This window comes from Hyperoodon ampullatus, assembly GCF_949752795.1.
Source record: "Hyperoodon ampullatus genome assembly, chromosome: 9".
In the NCBI taxonomy this organism is placed as follows: Eukaryota; Metazoa; Chordata; class Mammalia; order Artiodactyla; family Ziphiidae; genus Hyperoodon; species Hyperoodon ampullatus.
Genome location: NC_136922.1, coordinates 10,997,740 through 11,022,235, shown reverse-complemented (window position 1 = coordinate 11,022,235; position 24,496 = coordinate 10,997,740). Strand labels below are relative to the sequence as shown.

The window sequence follows — 24,496 nt, the reverse complement described above, 5'->3', positions numbered from 1 at the left end:
AATTAACTTTGTGTTATATTTTAAGGATGAAGCTTCTTTTTATTAACCCAATCCATGAATAGTAATTGAGTGCCTACTACAATGCTCCATAAACAAAATTAGGTTTCTTTTCTGCCTTCATGGAGCTTATATTCTAGTTACATAATTTTATCCAGTTAATGCAGTAATAGTCTACTCTTTAAAATTAGAATTATTGTTTTGAATGCATCATTGGAGAGTATCTTTACAAAAAGGCAGTCTTTTATAATGTGATTGTAGCTAACTTTCCTGACCTATAATTTCATTGAATAGATTACTCTAGTTGCTTTGCTTGCTTTTATTATTTTCCATTAATTTTACCATAACTGAAGACATCCCTAAATAGCTGAATATGGAATGATTTTATTTTAGAATTGTGAAAAATGGAAGACAGTACCACAGACACAGAACAAGAAGAGGAAGAGAAGAAAGGTGAAAAGGATCAAGAAGACCCCATTTATGCTGTAGCACCCACGATTAACATCCGAGATGAGCGATTCGTTGATGTATCTACAACTCCAGCTTTCATTTGTCTGCATGAGGTACAGATATATTTATATATTACTACAGTAAGACTTGCCTCACTATCTACTTAAAAATTCAGATGAAGTTAATATCATTATCCAAATAATTTATTATTTGTAACCTGTAGGCAATATGTACTGTTTGAAGCACTTTAAAATAAAATAGCCCCTACATTCTCTTCCAAAAGCCTACGGTATAATCCTGGACTAATGCAGTAGTGTAGGTTCTGATACTTTTAAGGCATAATAAATATTTGCATATATGCAGCCACTTAAGTATATTCTGTATGTTGGTAAATGATTTCTTTCATTACTGGATACATTACATTTACATCCATAAAATGAAGATAAAATATCTTGTCATATAACGATAGAATATACATTTACCTAACCAAATGTAGTTACTGCAGTACAGCACAGAAACATGCTGTTTCCTACTAGCAGAGAAGCAAAAAGGGGAATCTGATTTTTGTTAGATTTCTGTCTGATTTTTTAAAAAATGAGATGAACATTCAGGAAATACCCATATATGAGGAGAGTTTTTTTTAAACAGTAACTGACCACATATGCAATCTGTCACGCTTGAGAGCTGTACTTTAGAAAATGATTTAGAGGACATTTGACTTCTGAACTCTTAACCTTATGTGAATATAACTGAATAAAACATCTAAGAAATGTGATAGTCATAATAAAAATAAGCTTAAAAAGTCTTTGGGCAAAATCAGATTTTACTTAAAACCAAGAAGCGATACTAAATCCCCGCCCAAATATTTTCTTGGTGTAAATATTTTAAACAATTGCTACAACTATTGTTGAGCTTTTGTTTTATATAAACCTCATATCAGGAACACACGATGTCAGTTTGTCCCATTACTCATGTTGTCAGCATTGATCACTTGGTTAAGGTGGTGACTTCTAGCTTTCTCTCCTATAAAGTTATTATTTTTCTTCTGGAAATTGATAAGCACCTATGGGGAGATATTCTGAGGCTATTTAAGTATCCTATTCCTTCTAAAATTTTCACCTACTAGTTTTACATCTCTTGATGATTCTTGCCCAAATTAATTATTATTACAATGGTTGCCAAATGGCAGTTTTCTCATTCCATCATTTTTTCTACATTTATTAGTTGTCTTCCTACTATAAGGTAGAACTTTCTCTTCTTTTCTTTCCATCTGTCTATCCATCCACCCATCTATCCATCAGGGTGGACTCGTGAGTTCTTATTCTACTCAATGAGCTATAATCCATTATGGCCATTATTCATTTTGATACTTCAGTTGTCCCAGATTTGGCCAGTGTACACCCTTTCAAGAAGGCTCACTTTTGACAGGCTCCTATGATTCTTTGTGTACCTTTTAACTTCCTGTCATAGAATATGTTCCAGATTCATCTTGCATTTTCTTTGCTCCAACTCTAGGATCAGCCATTTCTCAGAGGATCCTTGGTTCCTATTTTAGTGGAGAATGGTATTTGAAAACTAAGATCTCAGTGCTGGGTGTGTTCATTGCTATCGGTCTGTCGTTGCTTCTCAGCACTCTCAGAGCTGGGAAATAGGTGTATAAATATATTTATCCACATAAATTTATATCTATTTCTATACGTATCTTGATGTATTTAGAACGATGAGTTCATATCTCTAGTATTAATATTTTCAAATTATCAGTGTTCTCTATTTCTGCTAAAATCCATCATATGTCCAGCTTTGCAATAGTATTTCTACTTTTATACTACTACCTTTAATAATTATATCAAATAAAGGTACAGGTTATTTCTACCAAAGGTTATGCCAAACAATAAAAATTATAGTCAAATTTTTTAAGCCACAGATTAAGAAACATGGAAGATTTGACTTGTAAAGTCAAAGGAGAACTTAGGACAACTTCTCTTGCGTATTGGTCTTCAACGTAACAATTCATTAAATATTTCAAGAATCTCTCAATACTCATGTATGCACAAATTATAGCTATTAATCATTGAGTATGACCAGCCCCTAATAAAGTAGATAACTTAGATTATATGGTAAAAGAATGGTCCTCCCATTTTGAGTAGTAATTACACCAGTAATTTTACTTCCTTTAGGCAGCAAAATCTTGCAGGATGAATTATTGGCTTCAAACAACTTTGTTTCCATAATAAACACCCCTGAGATTGTTCCTATTGGCATCTATAGCTTTTTTTTTTTCTAACTCTTTTAACATTCCTCTAAGATTCACGAGTCTTACAATTTTTTTAACCTACTATATAAAAGCTATCCTCGGGCTTCCCTGGTGGTGCAGTGGTTGAGAGTCCGCCTGCTGATGCAGGGGACACGGGTTTGTGCCCCGGTCCGGGAAGATCCCACATGCCGCGGAGCGGCTGGGCCCGTGAGCCATGGCCGCTGAGCCTGCGCGTCCGGAGCCTGTGCTCCGCAACGGGAGAGGCCACAGCAGTGAGAGGCCCGCGTACCGAAAAAAAAAAAAAAAAAAGCTATCCTGTTTCAGTTGTCTAAACAGAAGCTGAATCTGCAGAATAGCAAGAGTTCTGAAAGAAAGCAGTCAGAAATCCACTTCCAAAGGCCCAGATGCTTGGCATCATATTGAAAGAACCAGATGCTGCTTATAGCATTTATTGTTGCTAATGGTAGTCACACCGTCGGTCCAGCACTATTGAGTTGTAAAACATGGATGTCATGCTGTCATCTAATATTGCCTACAGAATGTGTTCAGTATTTATGGCACTCTGCGATTTGGGCCCAAACTATTTTTGTAATCTAGTAATTTACTCAGGTCCTCATGATCTTCTGCTTGTTAATCCCCTTAGCATGGACTCTCCCATATTCAGATGGCTAGGAAACTGGCACATATTCACAAAGCATGATACAAGGTCGTGGTTGTCCACAATCTTCCTACTCACGTTGCCTCTTGAAAGACTGTTTTACTCCAACTGAAAAAACCAGATCAAACACTTGTATAGGCCACACTTTGAAACCCCTGCATCTATTCCTAACCTTTCAGAATCCGGCTCCTTCAAAAAACTGTGCCTGAGCAGTCAGTTCACAGTGTTTTCTCCAACCTGTCTACTCTTACAGCATTTGTAGGCTGTACCTTTCACTTGATACAAGATCATTAACAGATATTTATTGAATATCTTCTCATCATATAATATTTTATATTATATTATATATCATATAATATATATATATTATATATTATATATATATCATATAATATTTTGCATGGAAAATGTAATTTCTCACTGATATTATGATCACATTAAACAATAAGACTTAACAGGGTATGAACTACACGGTGTTAAATTCACACTTTGGGATTAATGTTCCAAGTGGGGCTTGGGAACTAAGTCACATCAATGGACTGTGTGGGTTAATTCTGGACACCTGCTCCCCAACTCGTCCATTGCTGCCTAATTATGAGGCCTGGCACTCCACAGACTTTTCTAGTCCTGTTGAAAACTTTTATTAAAAATTTTTTTTTGCTAAGGTATAACATATACACAGTAAACCTCACAAATACTCAGGGTCCAGCCATTTTTTTTTTACATATGCCAATAACCAACACGTTTAGAACTGAATTCATCATTTTCCCAATCCTAATTCTCCTCCTGCATTCTCTTTATCAGTTTGAGGGTAAAATATCTCCATTAAGTATTTCTTGAATTTATATCTTCTTCATTCCTGCCATATTCCCACTCAGATGAAAATGTATTTCCTGCAACCCAGTGGTGTCCCTTGAGACTCTTCCCAGTCATTTCTCCCACCAAAGTTAGACCTATTCTGACTTATCACTATGTATTAGTTTTGCCTCTTTTCAAAAATCATATGAATGGAATCATACAGTATGTTTTCCATTGTGTCTGGCTCCTTTTGGTAAACACTGAATCTGTGAAATTTATTCATGGCACCATCTGTGCCTTAGTTCAATATTTTAAAATTGGTATATAGTGTTCTTTTGTGTAAATATCCTATAATTTTCTTGTCCATTCTGTTCTATTTAGAGATTAAGAGATTTGGGTTGTTTCCTGTTTGGATGATTATGGATAAGGTACCATGATCATTCTTGTGCATTCTTGTGCCTTATACTTATGAATTCATTTATCTTGGGTGTTTACCTAGGAGTGGGGTTCCTGTGTCATAGTTTAGGTTTATATTCAGCTTTAGTTGATACCTTCAAATAGCTTTCCAAAAAGATTATACCAAGATATACACTCTGATGGGCAATATGTAACTGTTTTCATCTAATACCATGGCAAGGGTCATGTGTGATTTTATTTATATCCTACACAGCACCTGGCTCAAGACCTTGCACAGAGACAAGCTGTAAATATTTAGTATTTAAAAATCATTCTTTTAACAAATAGCATATGTCTCTTTGTTCAAAGCTCATGTCTGTTGCACATTCAGGCTTAATGTAAGTTATAGCTTTCATGGTATTCCCTAAGTCAGGATTTCTACTTCTAAACTGTACATGGTTATGTAAAGTAGCACTGATTTCTTGGTTGTCAAATGTCAGTGTGTCAGATGTTGAACATTTCCAAAACTTGGATGCCATAAAGTCATCCTTGTCTTAATGCCAAGAGCCAAAATCAAAACATGAAATTATCTTGCCTAAGACTTTTGGCTCTTTTACTTTTCACCAGAACGAGTCAGCTCCTCCCTTCTCTTCATTTCCTGAAAATAATTTTTGTGCCAGTCGTTGTTAAGTCTTGGACCTGACTTAACCAAGGGGTAGAGAAAAAGTAGCACAGGAGCCTTTGGGAGGCACAAGGGACAGTGTGAACACTGGAGGGAAACACTAAGGAAGTAAAAGTGTGACTCTGTACAGAATAAGAAATTCTGTTAAAAGTAGAGTGTGGGGTATGCAAGCATTGTGGGTGTGTCGATGAAGATGGATTAGGCTTGTTGACATGTGACCTTTTCACTGAAACAGCTTCTATATCAAACTATCAACTTTTGGACTCCTTAAAGATGTGTAATAAATATATTTGTGTTCAAGTTTTAGTTTCATGTCCAATGGGAAAAGAACTGAGATAGCAAGAAGTTTTTGAAGAGCAGTGGGAGACATTAAGTCTTAATCCATTTAACAGATATTAATTCAGCACCCACTATGTGCCAGGCTCTGCGCTAGGAGATGTTTATTACCATTATTATTAAAGTTACTGAAATTTACTCAGATTTATCCTTTCAGCTCCTCCTTTGTTTTGAGCACCTCCTGTGTGCTGCACAGTGCTAGACGCATGGACATTCATAGGCATAAAGCATATAAAAGGGTACTGTTCTTTAGAAGCTTAATTTGGGAAATGAGAAACTTGACATGTTAAAGGGCAATGGATCGTTGAGAACCTGGAGGTGCCAAAAGTGTGATTAGAACTGAATGGCAGGAATAATCACCGTGGGTTGAGATGATCTGGAAAAAAGCTTTTCAGAGGCAGTAGGACATGAGAGGGGATATTTTGTCCATATCCGTGGTGTCCACTATGAACCTACTTTTCTTATCTTAAGCTTTGCCCACACCTATACATGCATATACTTGGAATGTCTTCACCTGAATGACCCCCAAGTTACCTCCAACTAAACATGCTCAGAATTAAATTTATTATTCTCCTCCCAAACCTAATTCTCCTACTGTATTCTGTCAGTTTATTTTCTCTCTTAAATATCTATTAAATTCATCTGTTTTCCATTCCCACCATATCACCAACTGGAATACCATTTCAGTGATCAAGAGAAGATGTGAAGAGAGACTGAACCAAGCAATGGCCATGGAATAAAGGATAGAATACATATAGGAGAGAGAGTAAGGAAGTATAAAATGCTGGATTTAGTGTCTGAATGGATGGGGACGGGGTGAGGGAGAGGAAAAAGTCTAAACTGATGTTTGGATTTCTGATTTAGGAAAGTGGCTGGATTATGGTACTGTAAGTGACAGAGAATTCAGAATAAGCAATGCTCTGAGGGGAGTGTCCAATATGTGAACCTCAGGCTTACCAGGGAAGTCCCTGGGCTGGAGATATAGACGTAGCAGGTTCTTGGTATTCAGACTGCTTTTCTGAAAGGAATGCAAATTGCTGCTTATGTGTATTTAACAGCACAGTCTACCACTGCATATTTATGAAAAGCTGTTGCTATTGTTTACCTAATTCCCTACCTTTAAAATTATCTCTTTTTTGGGTGGAGGATATTCACATGTTCAAAAGACACTTTCTTATTTTTTATTAATTTTGATCTCAAGGCTGGTAACAGATTAAATACATTTTTGGAATTTTTAATAAAAATTTTAAATTAATTTCTGAAAAATTGGTGATTTTCTGATGCTACTAAAGCTTCCTTCATTTTCAAGATTGGATCTTCTATAGAGTTACTGATGAGTTTCTTGAAATAATCTGTAATGAAATTTAAAACGTTTTTCAAAGATTGAAAATATTTTCTATTTCTTTCATACATGAATTAATTAATCAAGTAACTGGTTACAAAGATGAAAGTGTAAGATTCCCATCCTCAAGGAGCTTACAGTCAAGGTAGTTTCAAGTATATAATTTAATTTTCATAATGATTCCATAAGGAAGTTTGAGATATCATTATTTCCATCTTAAAGGTTCTGAAAGATTGAGACTTGCCCTGGTTTGCACAGCTAGGCGGATGCAGAGCCAGGCCTGGAACCCAGTCTCCTGTCTCCCAGCCTGACACACATTTCACCTGACATTCACACATTTAAACACTGCTATTTTAGGGTTTTACAAATAGACTTTTTAAGTAAACTGTATATTAAAAGAAAAAATAAAGATAAATATTTTAACTCTCTATTTAAATATTTCTCTTCGGTTTCCCTATCCTTTCTTAGTTATCACACCTCACTAATAGCTGTACTTAGAGAATAGGCATTTAAAAACTGCTAAATTTCTTTTAAAAATATTTCCACAAGTCGTGCTATTGTTGGCAGGTTTTCACTTTTCTTTCAGACATTGAGGCAGGCTTACAAGAATAATTCTTCAAGGTTTTGTTTGGCTGTTAAGAAACTTTAAACAGACTGATGATCTATTAAACAATACAGATAGGTTCCATTTTTCCCATAAAGGGTCTTATTTTATTTTTTTTACTTTGACAGTAAGGTGGAAATTTTAAAATCTTTCCAATGTGGAAGAAGACTGTGGTTCATGCCTGGCATACACTTAAACATTTGGTGTATTGACATGGCTCATATCTATTTACAAAAATTGGAGATTTATATCAGGATATGTATTTATATCAGGATATATATTTATATCAGGATTACAGGCATAGAAGCCATATTCCACTTTGCAAAGTAGATTAGCACCCCTAAATTCAATCAGTAAAAATCATACACTGTACAAGAACTCAGGATAAGAGAAAAGAAGGCCCCATGTTAAGATATCATCACCCTTGGCACCTTCAAGGTGATTCTGGCCAGGAATCTGGGGGTGTTGTCACAAAGGACTCTGCTATCTGAACACATGATCAGTGTTAAATGGGAGTCACAGAGTGTTGAAAACTGGGGCTAGAGAGGACTTGGAAGTTCTTCTGCCTCCTGTCTGCGAGCTTATCTCCTTCTACTCATTCTGAAAATCTTTCCTGAGCATCCACCACACGTCAGACTCCGGGCTTGGGACCAGAGGCAAATGCAGCAGGGAGCAGCTCTACCCTCGGCCGCACGTGTTCCTTCACCTGTGTGGTTAATGCTTCTTGATTTCCCCTTCCTGTTTTTGATTCCTTTACTGACATAATGAGAACCTTTGTGTGTGCGTGCATGCCCGTGTGTTTATTTTAATTACATACTTAATAAAGTTTTAATTACCTCTTTATTTTTCATTGCTTTTTTCAGCTACTATTGTAGCAAGTTGATTTAAATATTTAAAATAATACTCTAAACTCGGATGCTGGTTTTTTTTTTTAATAGTCACTGTGGACAGATGTTGCTTTCTAAAATAAGGATTAGGAGAAGTACTTAATGGTACTGTTTTTTCCTCTGAGAAAGAAAGTTCTTCAGAGAGAGAAAGTAAGTTGGCTTTTGATAGCTTGTGGTTCTCAGTAGAGAATATATATCTTGAGAAACAAAGTACCTTTAGTAATCCAAGAACTATTTGAATATATTAGTCACAAAGATGGAAGCTTAAGGATTAAAATAAATAATGCTTGGGGCTTCCCTGGTGGCGCAGTGGTTGAGAGTCTGCCTGCCGATGCAGGGGACACGGGTTCGTGCCCCGGTCCGGGAAGATCCCACATGTCGCAGAGCGGCTGGGCCCGTGAGCCATGGCCGCTGAGCCTGCGCGTCCGGAGCCTGTGCTCTGCAACGGGAGAGGCCACAACAGTGAGAGGCCCACGTATTGCAAAAAATAAAATAAAATAAAATAAAAATTAAAAAAATAAATAATGCTGTTTTGATTAAAATCTATGTTATATAGGTGGATGGGGAGATGGTACTCTTATCTGTTGGGGAGATTTTTGGGGAATAAAGCAGAGGGGAGTAGGATTGGGAATTGGCTATTCAGCAACTGGATTTACAGGTAACATCAGTAAATGAGTCAGCAGTAGTGAACACCAGAAAAGTCCGCTAAAACAAAGTAGTCATTACAGTCTTCATTAGGCAAATAAGATCAGGATCTCAGTGGTCAAGTAGTGAGATACAAGCCAGACTAGGAAGTTAAAGAATAGAATATCAGAGAGCCAGGTATTAAAGTTTTTTCAGCCACGAGGTTAGTATTTTTTTCTTTTTAACTATTTTCTAATACATAAAATATGCAGTACAGTAAGTCCTCTACATTCAAATGAGTTCTGTACCAAGAGCGACTTCGTAAGTCCAATTTGTTTGTAAGTCCAACACAGTTTGCCTAGGTACCCAACTAACACAATTGGCTATATACCACTGCTTTGACGCTTGCTTCTGGACATCCTGGGCTTGAAATAAAGATACTGTACTACTGTACTCAATACAGTACTGTATAGTAAAGTACACAAAAGCACAATCACTTGTAGAGGATGCACACATGTGACAATATACACCAGACATGTGAACTAACTTACGTGATTGGACATGTGAACGCACGTTCGCATGTTTGAAAGTTGGCAACTTGAAGGTTCCTATGTAGGGGACTTACCGGAGTACAAAATTCAAAGGTGCAGAATAGTACACAGTGAAAAGTCACCCCATCCCACAGTCTGCTGTCCCCTTCCCCAGAGGCAACCAACATTAACAGTCTCCTATATAGCCTTGCAGAAGTCTACGCACAAACAAGCAAGTGGTAGTGTAATATACGTACTTGCTTTTTTCACATATACACGCAACTGTTATGTTCTTTTTAATGTTTGCATGGTATTTCAATGCACGGTGGAGCATACTTTAATCAAATCCCTATTATAAGATATTTGGATTATTTCTGATCTTCTGCTCTTACAGACAATGATAGAGTCAGTAACCTTAGGCATGCCTCATTTCACACTGAAATAATTACATTAAAAGGACAAATTCCTATTCCCAAAAAGAGGGGATATATGTAAACATATAGCTGATACAGTTTGCTGTACAGGAGAAACTAACACAGCATTGTAAAGCAACTATACTCTAATAAAAATTAATCTAAAAAACTCAATGAGTGTAAAATAAAAATTCAAGTGATAAAAAAGCATTTTGGGGCTTCCCTGGTGGTGCAGTGGTTGAGAGTCTGCCTGCCGATGCAGGGGACATGGGTTCGTGCCCTGGTCCGGGAAGATCCCACATGCCGCGGAGCGGCTGGGCCCATGGGCCATGGCCTCTGAGCCCGCACGTCCGGAGCCTGTGCTCTGCAACGGGAGAGGCCACAGCAGTGAGAGGCCCGCGTACCGCAAAAAAAAAAAAAAAAGCATTTTGTCGTAATTTGACAGCATTTTTTTCCTATCTCCGTAGAACATAAAATAATGGTGTGTCATATATTCAATGATGTCTCAGATTTAATCAAATGTGTAACTATTTTCTATAAAAATCTTAAACATTGGCATTATTTTAGAAAATTATCCATAGTTCCAAATATTAACACTAGTACACCTTCTTATTTTAAAAAGTGAGCATATTTTAAGTCAGTAGAATTTACCTCCAATAAATGTTTACTGAAAACCCTCAAAAACAGAACTGTACTAGAACAATGTGGAATATTAACGTAAATAAGACAGCCCCTGAACTAAAAGAACTAAAAAAAAAAAAAAGAACAAATTCCTAATAGTGGGATTGCTGGATCAATGGGTTTGTTCATTTAAAAAAATTTTTTTAATTGTGGAAAAATAGACATAACATAGAATATACCATCTTGACCTTTTTTTTTTTTTTTTTTTTTGCGGTACGCAGGCCTCTCACCGCTGTGGCCTCTCCCGCCGCGGAGCACAGGCTCCGGACGCGCAGGCTCAGCGGCCATGGCTCACGGGCCCAGCCGCTCCGCGGCACGTGGGATCTTCCCGGACCGGGGCACGAACCCGTGTCCCCCGCATCGGCAGGCGGACTCTCAACCACTGCGCCACCAGGGAAGCCCCTTGACCATTTTTAAATGTACAGTTCAGTAGTGCTAAGTATATTCACCTTTTTCTGCAGCCAATTTCCAGAATTTTTCATCTCGCAAAACTGAAACTCTCTATCGATTAAACAACACCTTCTCATTTCCCCTCCTCCCAGCTCCTGGCCACCACATTTTCCTTTGTTTCTATGAATCTGACTACTCTTAGATACCTCATAGTTTACAGTATTCGTCTTTTGTGACTGGCTTATTTTACTTAGCATAATGTCTTCAAGATGCATCCATGTTGTACCACGTGACAGGATTTCCCTCCTTTTTAAGACAATAATATTCCATTGTATGTACATACCACATTTTGTTTATCCGTTTAGCTGTCAGTGGACACTTGGGTTGCTCCCACCTCTTGGCTATTACAAATAATGCTGCTATGAACATAGTGTACAAGTATCTCTTTGAGATCCTACTTTCAATACTTTTGAAGTGGAACTGCCAGATCATGAGTTTGTGTATTTAAAAAGACTTTTTTACTGCTAAGGTGCCCTCCATAAAGGTTGTAATAATTTATGTTCCCCTCAACAATAAATGTCTCTTTACTGTGCTCTGTCTGACTTTTCAACTTTTGTCACTCTGTTGGGGGAAAAGGTTATCCCATCAGTCTTTATTTACATTTACGTTAAAAGGAGTGCAGTGGAGCATCTTTTCATATGTTTAAGATTGTTTTAAAATATAGTGTATCGGGAGTCCCTGGTGGTCTAGCGGTTAGGATCTGGCGCTTTCACTGCTGTGGCCCAGGTTCAATCCCTGGTCGGGGAACTGAGATCCCGCAAGCCTCGGGGTTCAGCCAATAAATAGATAGACAGATAGATAGACAGATAAATAAAATATAGTGTATTAATAGAAAATGTGAGGTATAGGAAGGCCAACAGGTCAGGAGACAACTGCCACTGGAATGATAGTTTATTACTCACAGTTCCTAAAAGGAGGAGGCATGCCATGTCATGGTGGGGGGGGCACGTGGGGAAGCACCAGGTGGGTCAGGAGGCAGAGGGAGAGGGAGGAACAGTGGGCAAGAGCCTTTATTGTTGTTTCCCTGGGAAGGAATGGATGAGGCAGAGGAAGCAGCTTAGGACTGGCTGGTGTGAATAACTTCAGCAGGCTCTGGGGCATAGGAGATGTCCCTAGTTGTTTGGCACCCGGCATTGGGATGATGAGGGCAGTTGTATAGTTGACCAGAGTGTGAGGGCCTAATAAACGAGATGGCTGAGGGTGTGGACTCTGGATTGGTTGGTTTCCATTTGAAAAGTTATCCTCCTCCCAGGAGGAGGACTCTTGTCAAGGTGGGGGAGGAGGACAGTGAGGGAGGCAAGGTGACTCAGGCATATTATCAGGTGGTTTGGAACAAGGCGTATCTGGCACAGGCATGTAGGGCAGATGGTAAAGCATCAACTTTACAGAAGCTGGAAGCACGGTTAATGGAGAGACCTATTTGTACTTTCTTTTTTCTGTAAATTTTGTTCACATCCTTTTTTTTTTAATTGTGTAGTTTTTCTTAGAGATTCATAGAAACTCTTTATACATACAGAAAGTAGGCCTTTGTGTATAATATGCATTGCAAATTCTTTCTCTCAGATTTTGGATTTCTTTTGAGTTTGCTTAAGGTGGCTTTTCTCCATGTGGCAGTTTATTTTTTATGTGCTTAAATTTACTGATCTTTTCTTTTACAACGTCACGATTTTATGTCCTACTTAAGAAGACCTTTGGCGCTCTGACACATAAATTGTTTCCTGTGTTTTCTCCTAGTACATTGATAGTTTGAGTCATCATATTTTAACCTTTATTCTGTCTGGCATGTATGTCGGTATAAGGAGAAATGGAGAGGAGATGACGGGAAGCTTAGAACCTCATGCCAAGTCCATTATCTTCTGAGGCAAATGTTCTTTACATATTCCCAGCCCATGCATACCTAGGTGTAGGCAAACAAGTATACCTGGGTGGCATCAGAGATATGAATTAAGGGGGTACAAGCATTACCAGACATCAACCTCAGATTAAGTAGACAGGAATTTTGCTGTCTATAGAGACTACCTCTAAGAATAGACAGGCTCAAACTATGTTAAATACTAATGGTTTGGAAAGAAAATCTCTGATTGGTGGGAGGTTGCGGGGAGTGGAAGAGTGAGTGGTTCAGTAAAAATGGGTTGTAGTCCTTGCTCTGCATGTACTAGCCATACAGGCTTCAGAAAGCCATGTAAGTTCTCTGAGCCTCATTTTACACTAATAGTACATTTCTCACCTTCAGGGGTACCTCACTGTCTACCATCGTGATTTTCACCCTCTTCTTAAACTGCTTTTATCACTTTTTTTTCCAGTAAAAATCATACACAGCAGCACAATATGTAAAACAGAGTTGGATGTGGTGGATATAGAAGTGAAGGATGCAGAGGTGAAGGCTGCTCCCCATTCTCTCCCCTTCACATGTCCTGTCACCACCAGCACCACAGCTCCAGTCCCCCTGGGGCGCTGGGGAAACCCCCATGCTCTGTGCAGATAGTTTGTGAACTGAGCAAAAGGGAGCCATCTCTCTTCCACCCTAAAAGCCATCTCAGCACAGCCAAAGGAAACACAGATCTGCCTCCAGAAAGCTGTGGAAAGCAACTTGACTGTACTGAAGGTTCCTTCAGGAAGAGAGGAGGGAATTCCACAGCACGTCATGCGGCAAAACTTCCTAAAATTCCTCATCAAAGCAGATGCCTCTCCCACACACACCCAACTCGACCCCCTCTTTAAAAACTTCCCCGGAAACTTTTTTTCCCATCCCCAGGCAGCTTTTTCCCCCTTTCTATCTACACCCCTCTTCTCCTTGATATCTTTGGCCATTTCATTATTTTATAAAACAGTCTTTAGAGTTCCTTCCAGTTTTCCTCCCCACCCAGTATCCCATCATCACCTCAGGTCCAGGCACAGAACTGAACAATCAAATAGGTGGCAGGGGGAGATTGTAGGCACTTAGATTTGATTTTTTTCTTGCATTAACATAAGGATTAAATATCAGTTGCTTGAACTTATAGTCAAATCCCTCTACAATCTGATCCACCATTTCTTTCTTCTCTTTAATTTTTTTTTTTTTTTTTTACTGTTCTCTGCTATATATACCTTATGCTCCAGCCACATTAGACGTATCCTTGTTTTCCTAACTAGCTCCTGATTTTCCAACCTGCTTTTGCTCATCCTCCACACAGCCCAGGAGTGCTTTCCACACTTCAGTGCTTCAGAATTCTATGCATTTTTTCCAGGACAGCTCAGACCCCACCTTCTTAAAGCATGCCACTTCCTTGACAAAATGGGAGCACTTCTGTTGCTGTAACTTCCCTGCATAGTGCTTGTACCACATGCCACTTATTATTTCTTTCCTGTTTTTTAAGCTAATCTATAGTAGCTTTAGGAACTTTGAAAGCAGGAAGCCTTTGCTATTCTTCTTGATATTCCTTGCAAACCCTAAGTGCACTGTAACATGTGCAGTCATGCCACTTTCAAAGGAATAGATGTACATAGTAATTAGTAAAATCCTCCACCAAAATAATCACACTACTGAATCACTACTTTACAAGGCACACTTAAAGAGGAGAAATTTCTTCTGAGTTTCTGAATGCATTTTCGGCATCAAGTCCACCTAAATTCTCAGATACTTAAATGTTTAAAGTTAGAAATATCTGGGACTTCCCTGGTGGCTCAGTGGTTAAGAATCCGCCTGCCAATGCAGGGAACACAGGTCCGAGCCCTGGTCCAGGGAGATCCCACATGCCATGGAGCAACTAAGCCCGTGCGCCACAACTACCGAGCCTGCGCTCTAGAGCCCATGAGCCACAACTACTGAGCCCTCGTGCCACAACTACTAAAGCCCGCGTGCCTAGAGCCCGTTCTCCATAACAAGAGAAGCCACCGCAATGAGAAGCCCATGCACCGCAACGAAGAGTAGCCTCCGCTCGCCGCAACTAGAGAAAGCCCGCGCACACCAACGAAGACCCAATGCAGCCAAAAATAAATTAATAAAATAAAATAAAATTCTAAAAAAAAGGAAATATCATAACAAGTTAGAGCCATTGTACATCTATTTCAGTTTTATTTTTGCTGACTGAGCAAGGGATATGCAATGGGGAGGCAGTGATTTTCAAATATTTTTTGAAAACAGAACAAAATCTTTTAAGTGAAATTGAAGATGAAGCCTCAAAATCCAAGATATAAAAGCAGAACTATTCGAGGTGAACAGTGTTTCATGCAGCCTACATTCTCCTGGCATCTCCCCCTACCCCACTTCCTTTAACCTTCATGAAATATGTCTACAGAACCTTAGGGTCGCTGGGGACACAGTTCAAGAACCTCTACTATAGCGGTCCAGCCTGTTAAATACCAACCCCATAAATACCATACCATAAAGACCGTAACTTATGTAACCATTCAACTTCCATAACTACCCATGATATACCCATGAGCCGCTCTAGATTTTTAATCATTTGCTTGATCAGATAAAGACAAAAATTTTACTTGTTATAGGATAGAAATTTTAAAAGTCACCATCAGCAGCACCGTTCATTTATAAATGATATTTGCATTTTAAAAGAATTATTTTATATAACAAATGAAAATAAGAACTTTGGTGTTTACATGAGAAATCTTTTGGCTCCCAAAGAACTTACAAAGTGCTTTGTACTTAATGGGAATGTTTTCCTTGTGAATCCTGCCATGTAACCATGGAAGTAAAACAGTGTTTGGAGAGTACAGAAACTTGCTTGCGTTTTCTGTCAAAATTGTTATAAATTCTGACTTAGCTACAGAAAATAAATAATTTTTAACCACTAGGTTAAGTAGGGACATTAACACCCTTGAAAATAAATTCTTTTTTAAAAAAATCTCGTCAACAGAATATTATGTAATTGTTTTTGTTAAGATACAAAAGAGATGTTTCACCTTAAATTAAGGTTTAATTGGAATAATCTTCCACTTTGTAGATTCACACAGAAAATCAGAGCAGGGGTGATACTGGTGTTTACAATGCATGTACTTTACCATGGAATTTCCACAGGTTATTTATCAGAGAAAATTAGTCCATTTCATGAGAAAAACACGGAGAAAGCCAGGAAAGCTGAAAATGGATAATGGCCCACACATGATACAGAGTTTGTAGATAACAGAGATTGTTTGTTTCTTTTTTTTCCTCAGGGAAGACTTTAGTGGTTTAAAGTCTTTACCTCCTTATTGTGGCACTAACCTCAGCAACAGAGATAACATTGGAAATGCTCCTAGGAAAGTGTCCAGCACATGGTTGGCACACGGCAAGGGACAGCTGCTTATCATTATGAGTATTCAGAAGCAGAATCGCTAAACAAAAATTAAAACAGGTTACTTGGATTAACTGAAAAAAAGTGTGATACTCATTACTGAATGTGAAATAAATGTAGGCAAATAGTTTTGTGGTCCCTTCTTTGATAAACTTTCACAACATAAGCACAAATTACTTGCCTCTTGTAGAAGATGAGAAAAGCAATTTCCAGAGATAGAAAGTGAGCAAGTTTTCAGATTCTATATGAGTCCAAATATGCTGAACCTTTGTATGAGGGCTTTTGTAATAGAGAAGCAATTCATCTTAAACAGTGTCATCCTTAATCACTCAGAGAAAATCTTTTTTTAAATTAATTTATTTATTTATGTATTTTTGGCTGTGTTGGGTCTGCATTGCTGCACACGGGCTTTCTCTAGTTGAGGCGAGCAGGGGCTACTCTTTGTTGCAGTGCAGAGGCTTCTCATTGCTGTGGCTTCTCTTGTTGCAGAGCACAGGCTCTAGGCGTGCGGGCTCAGTAGTTGTGGCTCGTGGGCTCTAGAGCACAGGCTCAGCAGTTGTGGCACATGGGCTTAGCTGCTCCGCGGCATGTGGGATCTTCCCGGACCAGGGCTGGAACCTGTGTCCCCTGAATTGGCAGGTGGACTCCCAACCACTGTGCCACCAGGGAAGTCCCACTCTGAGAAAATCTTGAATGCTAGAGATTAAATTTATATTTTGAGAGTTTAGAAAGTTATTATTTGGAAAAATCTTATTCAAAATAATTTAATAAGCACGTCACACCATGCTATACACATAGTAGGCAAATGATAAATATTTATTGGATTAAGATAATAAAGATAAATGTAATAGCTATTTTAAGGGGCTAAAACAAAAAAAGCTGTCTATTTAAAATGTGATTTTTTGCTTTCAAAAGAAGAGTATATATTCTAAGCATTACAGTGCAGTGCAGATTTCATTCTGAAAATGGCTAATAAAATAATAAAGATTGGGCTTCCCTGGTGGCGCAGTAGTTAAGAATCCGCCTGCCAATGCAGCAGACACAAGTTCGAGCCCTCGTCCGGGAAGATCCCACATGCTGAGGAGCAATAAGCCCGTGCACCACAACTACTGAGTGAGCCTGCGCTCTAGAGCCTGCACTCTAGAGCCCGCAAGCCACAACTACTGAAGACTGCACCCTAGAGCCTGTGCTCTGCAACAAGAGAAGCCACCGCGATGACAAGCCCGCGCACTGCAACGAAGAGTAGCCCCCGCTCACCCTCAACTAGAGAAAGCCCACGCACAGCCAAAAAAAAAAAAAACACAAAAAAACAAAAGCTTCATGATGTTGGGTTTGGTGATGATTTCTAGGATTTGACACCAAAAACACAAGCAACAAAAATGAAAATCGATAAATTGGATTACATCAACATAAAAAAAATAATAATGGAGATCGTTTTGAGTTACTGTGTGAAGCCTAGGAAGATGCTGATCACCAGTAATCTAGATCATGGTTTTAATTTTGGTTTACCCCTGGGAGTTTAGGTGAGCAAAGGTGCACAGGCAGAATTGAGTATGAGCTTGGGGACAGTAGGCTGCTGACCGGACAGAAAAGTTGTTGAGGAGGGAGAAAGAGCAAAGTAGAAGGAGCCACGCTATGGGGCTGTGGAGGAGAAGAGAGGCAGTAAGAAGGAACAGTTCAAGGAATAACAGGTGCACTAATAGCACAGAATGTGTTATAGGGAATTATACTGCCTGAAGTTCTATTTTATGACAATCTATTTTATATAACATTGCTTAAACTAAGTTAGCTATTGGCCAAGTGTGATTATTATTATTTTTTTTTTTTTTGTGGTACACGGGCCTCTCACTGTTGTGGCCTCTCCCGTTGTGGAGCACAGGCTCCGGACGTGCAGGCTCAGCGGCCATGGCTCAGGGGCCCGGCCGCTCCGCGGCATGTGGGATCTTCCCGGACCGGGGCATGAACCCGTGTCCCCTGCACCGGCAGGTGGATTCTCAACCACTGCGCCACCAGGGAAGCCCCCAAGTGTGATTTTTGTTGTATTGACTTTTGACTACATATAAGAGCTACATGTCTATTTTATTTCAATGGGCAGGTTTCCTTGTGAGCAGATGTGTTACAAATACCATATATAAGCATGCATGTATATATGTGTACATGTGGGGTGTGTGTGCATGTGTGTGTGTATGTGTGCATGTACATGCATCAACACACCACAAGGGGAACCTACCCATATGCAGAGAACTATTCTCATTTCTACCTGCAGCTGGACCCAATGTAAGTGAAAATTCCCAGTCATATGTATTGATAGCTATTCCAGTGTAAGCTCTTTGAAAGCTATTAGAAATACAAGACTTAGGTTACCTCTAATTTGTATAACTATTGGAGAATGTTTGTGAAAGAAGCAAGTTTTAAGATCATTACTGTCTTAAAAATAGAGAAAAGGAGTAAAACCAGTTGCTTAACTAAAGGTTTATAATCATAGCAAACTAGTGCTCTAATGATTTAAAATGTCCATACATGATTCCTCAAACTTGGGCATTACACTGTTAACACAGAATGGTTTTTGGTCTGTGGCCTAGTTCATATTTCTTTTGCTATATGCACACGTACACACATGCACACACACGCGCATGCACACGCTGTATCCTGCGTGACAACCCTCCACCCTCACAAGCTGCTGTCTCCCAGAAGATGCACTATCTGAGCCTTCAGTACGCCACTGCTTCCTCTCTTCACTGTGAAGTGACTGCTTAAGTCAAAAGCAATGACTTGCAGAAATCCATAGTAGAGTAACATCATGGCTGCTAAGACATCTAGTAACCCAACAAAATAGTGTGACTGGCACGAGCAAGGAAAAGCACATCCAAATCTCAAACAATCCAGAGAACGTATCTGTTCCAGTAGGAAGAAATCTCTGCCCTCTTCATAAGGAAGCAACCCTGGGACTTCTCGAGTGACACATTTACGGGGTGGGTGGATGGGATACGACTGTGCTGGTTCCTCCCTATCTCCAACCCCTTCTGTGAAAGCGTTTGCCCCGCGTACACCGATGTACGAGGCTATTTCATCTGGTCCCACGGGTTCATTACCATCTACATTCTAGCGACCTAGATGCCTTCCCTGAACATCACACTAACATCCAGATGCCATTCACTTGGATGTCTTATAGGTACTTGAACTGAGAAGACTCAGAACTGCGGGTCCCCACCCCTCACCCGCCCGCCCACACGCTTTCCAGACAGCTGCCCCCGCGCAGTTCTTCCCCATCTCAGTCAACAGCGGCTCCGTCCTTCAAGTTGCTCAGGCTAAAATCCCGTACTTTTCTGCGATAACTCTAAATCTTTCCGCTGTCCACCCCTTTCTCTTAAAGATCCACTTCACTGCAACCACCGTCACTCTCCAAGGTTATTGCAAATACCGTCAAACTGGTGTTCATGCTTCAATCTTGTCTCCCAACAGTCTATTCCCCGCTTTTAAAACTGGATGAAATCACCTACCTTCTGTAATCAAAACCCTTACGGCTCTTACCTACTCTGAGTAAAAGGTAAAATCCTCACCGTGACTCACAAGGTCTAGATGATCTGGCAGCCCCACCCGCATTTCTCATTGAACCCCAACTCCCCGAGCTCTCTCTGACCTCATCTCCCAAACCCCTCCCACCCGAGATTGCCTGCTTTTCCAGCCTCCTTGCTGACCCTAAAACGTGCCAAGCACCTTTGCGCCTCATGCTCCCTTTGCCTGGAGCATACTTCTCCGGATATCTGCCTGCCTTGTTCTCCCGTATCTTTAAGTCTCTGTTCCCATGTCACCTCCACAGACAGGTCTCCCCAGACCACCTGTATAAAATAGCACCTTTCCTCTGATACTCCTTAGCTCTCCTTACCCTGCTTAATTTTTCATGGCATTTATCATATATTGTTTATTTATTCATCTCTTCTGATTAAATATAAACTCCCTGAGTATAGGGGTCTTGTCTCTTTTGGTCTTCCTTGAAGACCACATCATATACACTCAATAAGTACCTTTTAAATGAATGACAGCAAACTCCACTCTAACATTTCTATCTTCATAAATCTTTTTTTTTTTTTTTTTTTTGCTGTACGTGGGCTTCTCACTGCTGTGGCCTCTCCCATTGCGGAGCACAGGCTCCGGATAGGCAGGCTCAGCAGCCATGGCTCACGGACCCAGCCGCTCTGCGGCATGTGGGATCTTCCCGGACCGGGGCACGAACCCGTGTCCCCTGCATTGGCAGGCGGACTCTCAAACACTGCGCCACCAGGGAAGCCCCATAAATCTTTTAATTCCAAGACATTTTTGGCTTCTCAACTTTAGTTAATACAAGCTGCTGTTGAATCTAGGTAGGTGTTTTTTTTTTTTTTAACATCTTTATTGGAGTATAATTGCTTTACAATGGTGTGTTAGTTTCTGCTTTAGGTAGGTGTTAACTAATCAAACTATTGGAACCAAACACACCTGCCCAAACTAGCCCATTGAATTCAGAATTTCTGGTAAATATACCTATATCAATGAACTCGGTCACATATGAAATTCTGTTTTTTCTTCTTTAGTCAAGCAACCTCAAAATGTCTTTATGCATATTCCCCAGCTTTCTGCTGATATAAATTAGCAAAGTTGTATAAAGGCTTCTCCGCCAGTTTGACTTTATAATTGACCAGAGGGCATGTCTTGCCCTGGTTACAGATCTGGGGATGCTGAGGAGTGGGATGGAGGAGCGTAAAGGAGAATTAAGATCACTCCCTCAGAATGAGTGTTTTTGTTTTTTTCAGGTATATACCCAAGAGTGGAATTGCTGGGCCATATGATAGTTCTATTTTTAGTTTTTTGAAAAATCTCCATATTGTTTTCCACAGTGGCTGTACCAGTTTACATTCCCACCAACATTGCACAAGGGTTCCCTTTTCTCCACACCCTCGCCAACATTTGTTGTTTCTGTTCTTTTGGATGATAGCTGTTCTGACAGGTGTGAGGTGATATCTTATTTGGCTTTGATTGGCATTTCCCAGATGATTAGTGATACTGAGCATCTTTTCACATGCCTGCTGGCCAGCCATTTGCATTTCCTCTTTGGAAAAATGTCTATTCAGGTCTTCTCCCCATTTTTTGATTGGGTAGTTTGTTTTGTTGATGTTGAGTTGTATGAGCTGTTTATATATGTTGGATATTAATCCTTTACTGGTCATATCATTTGCAAATATTTTCTCACATTCAGTAGGTTGTCTTTTTTTTGTCATTGGTTTCCTTTTTTTAAAAAATGTATTTATTTTTATTTATTTTTGGCTGTGTTGGGTCTTAGTTGCTGCACATGGGCTTTCTCTAGTTGTGGCGAGCTGGGTCTACTATTCGTTGCGATGCATGGGCTTCTCATCGTGGTGGCTTCTCTTGTTGCGGAGCACAGGCTCTAGAGCTCAGGCTCAGTCGTTGTGGCGTTGGGCCTAGTTGCTCTGCGGCATGTGGGATCTTCCCGGACTGGGGTTCGAACCCGTGTCCTCTGCATTGGCAGGTGGATTCTTAACCACTGTGCCACCAGGGAAGCCCTCAATGGTTTCCTTTGCTGTGCAAAACCTAAGTTTAATTAGGTCCCATTTGTTTACTTTTGCTTTTATTTCCTCTACATTAGGAGACAAATTCAAAAAAATATTGCTGCTATTTATGTCAGTATTCTGCCTATGTTTTCCTCTACAAGTTTTATAGTATCCGATCTTACATTTAGGTCTTTAATCCATTTGAGTTTATTTTTTGTATATGGTATTAGAGAATGTTCTAATTTCATTCTTTTACATGTAGCTGTCAAGATACATGCACCCCAACGTTCATGGTGGCATTATTTACAATTGCCAAGATATGGAAGCAACCTAAGTGTCCATCAACAGATGAATGGATAAAGAAGATGTGGTATATAAATACAATGGAGTACTACTCAGCCATAAAAAAGAATGAAATTTTGTCACTTGCAGTAACATGGACGGACTTGGAGGGCCTTAGGCTAAGTGAAACAAGCCAGACAGAGAAAGATAAATACTAAATGATATCACTTTTATGTGGAATCTAGAAAATACAACAAAATAGTGAATATAACAAAAAGAAGCAGACTCACAGACACAGAGAACAAACTAGTGGTTACCAGTGGGGGGAGTGAGGGGGGAGGGGCAATATAGGGGTGGGAGAGCAGGAGGTACAAACTATTGGGTATAAGATAGACCCAAGGATGTACTGTGTACCATGGGCCGTATAGCCAATAGTTTGTAATGACTGTAAATGGAAAGTCACCTTTAAAAATTGTATTAAATTTTTTTGGAAAGATTACTCCCTCAGGAAAGAAGACAACAGTGCCTTCAGCAAGAAGACCTCTATCTAATGTGGGGGAGGGACCACTTCAAGGAGTCACGGAGGCTCAGTCACATTTGGGAATTCAGGGGACTCCGAGTTCTCCAAGTACCCCCAATTTCCCTCACTTCTATTCTCACTCCCAACTCTTCCCAATCAGTAAACAAAAGAAACCTGGCAGAGCTACGATTCAGTAAACATTGCAAATTGGCAATGCACAGAATGAAATTCGAGTTTGGATTCAGCCAACTCTGCTTGTTACCTCTGGGGAGAGGGAGGACTTTGGAATTGAAGGTGGTTTGCAAAGGGGTCTTTAGTCTAAGCTATAATTTTTTAAAAAAATTAAAGCATTTATGCATTTGGTATGATTAAAATTAATTTCAAATTTGTAATATGGTATAAGTATGAAAAACTACTTTTTTCTTTAGGAACTCAGCCAGGTAGAACAATCACTGTCTGGCCTAGTACAACCATACTCCTCTGCGTGATCTATTCCCAGAGGCATGTTCCTAGAACCCCTTCTAAAAGTTTGTCATTCTTATGTACCCAATGCTATAGTATACGTGATCCTGTCTTGCCATATCCTCCCCTGAAGTCAATCACTTCTAAACCGCATTCACAGTCTCCCAGATCCTCAGATTTGACGGTACCTACTCCTTCCCCAGTTGTAACTCTGGCTTCTTTAGACTACAGCTCTTCATCTATGGTAACATATTCATGAACCACTTTGAGTAATAACACTCTTGTCTCAAATTTCCTTTACATCCTAGCCTAACAGATTGGTTTTAGGGTAGAACCTAGATGATTATGGAATAATGTAATGTATAATAAGGAATATATAGGACGGTATAGGACCAAAGAGACAAGGCACCAAACCCCTCCTGATGTCATCAGGGAAGACTGCCCAGGAAAGATAATTATTTAGGAGGAGGAGGAGGATGATAATATGTATGTATGTTCTAGGTGCTTTGCATATGCTATCTCATTTAATTGTCTCAATAACTCTATTCTACTGTTATCCCAGTTTTATAATTGAAGGAACCAAAGAACAATGAGATTAAGTGATTTTGCCTGTTTTCACACAGCTTGCAAATAATGGAGCTGAAATTCAAACCTAGTTAGTCTGGCTGCTGAGTCCCTGCTCTTAATTACGGATAATAAGACAAAACTCAGTGGGGGTCAAGGATGGCATTCTATCTAGACCAAGGGAACAGTAACACAAAGTAATGAAAATATGAGAGAACATGGTTTGTACTAGAACAACAAGGCATTCAGTTTGGCAGGAGTGTGAGTAGTGGCAGAAAGGACACTGAAAGGGTAGGCAGAAATCGGTTCACGAAGGGGCTTATTTGCTGGATTTTATCATATACAAAATGAGGAGCTATTGACAGGTTTTAAGCAGGAAAATAACATGATCCTAATTGTATTTTTGAATAACCCCTCTGGCAGTGATATGGAGGATGGATTGGAATAGATTCAAACTGGGGGCACAGGTCACTATTAGGAATGGCTTGCATTATCCTAAGAGGATGATGAGGGCTAAACCAGAACAGCAACAATAATGATGGAAAAAAGGAGAGATGGAGTTGAACGCTGCAAAACGAAACTGAAACTTCTGCATTTCAAATGTGTCAACAGTATTCTAGGGGGAAATAAGATAATGGTGTTCCTGTGTTTGTCTCTGTCTTCCTGTTAATGAAAGAGTACTCATTAAAGTCTTCACAGAGTCAAAGATATTGTCTAGTTAGGTAAACATTATGCAAGTTTTCAGCCAAG

At 39.6% G+C, this 24,496-nt stretch overlaps 1 protein-coding gene across 1 annotated transcript in view; it reads left to right on the top strand.

Moving 5' to 3' along the window:
- Positions 1–401: 401 nt before the first annotated feature.
- Positions 402–24,496, top strand: part of CCDC146 (coiled-coil domain containing 146) — a gene marked incomplete at both ends in the record, with an annotated part of 114,874 nt that continues 90,779 nt past the window's right edge. The window contains one exon of the mRNA XM_079711100.1: positions 402–560. Within this exon, the coding sequence (XP_079567226.1) occupies positions 402–560 (159 nt within the window). The remainder of the gene's footprint in view (positions 561–24,496) is intronic.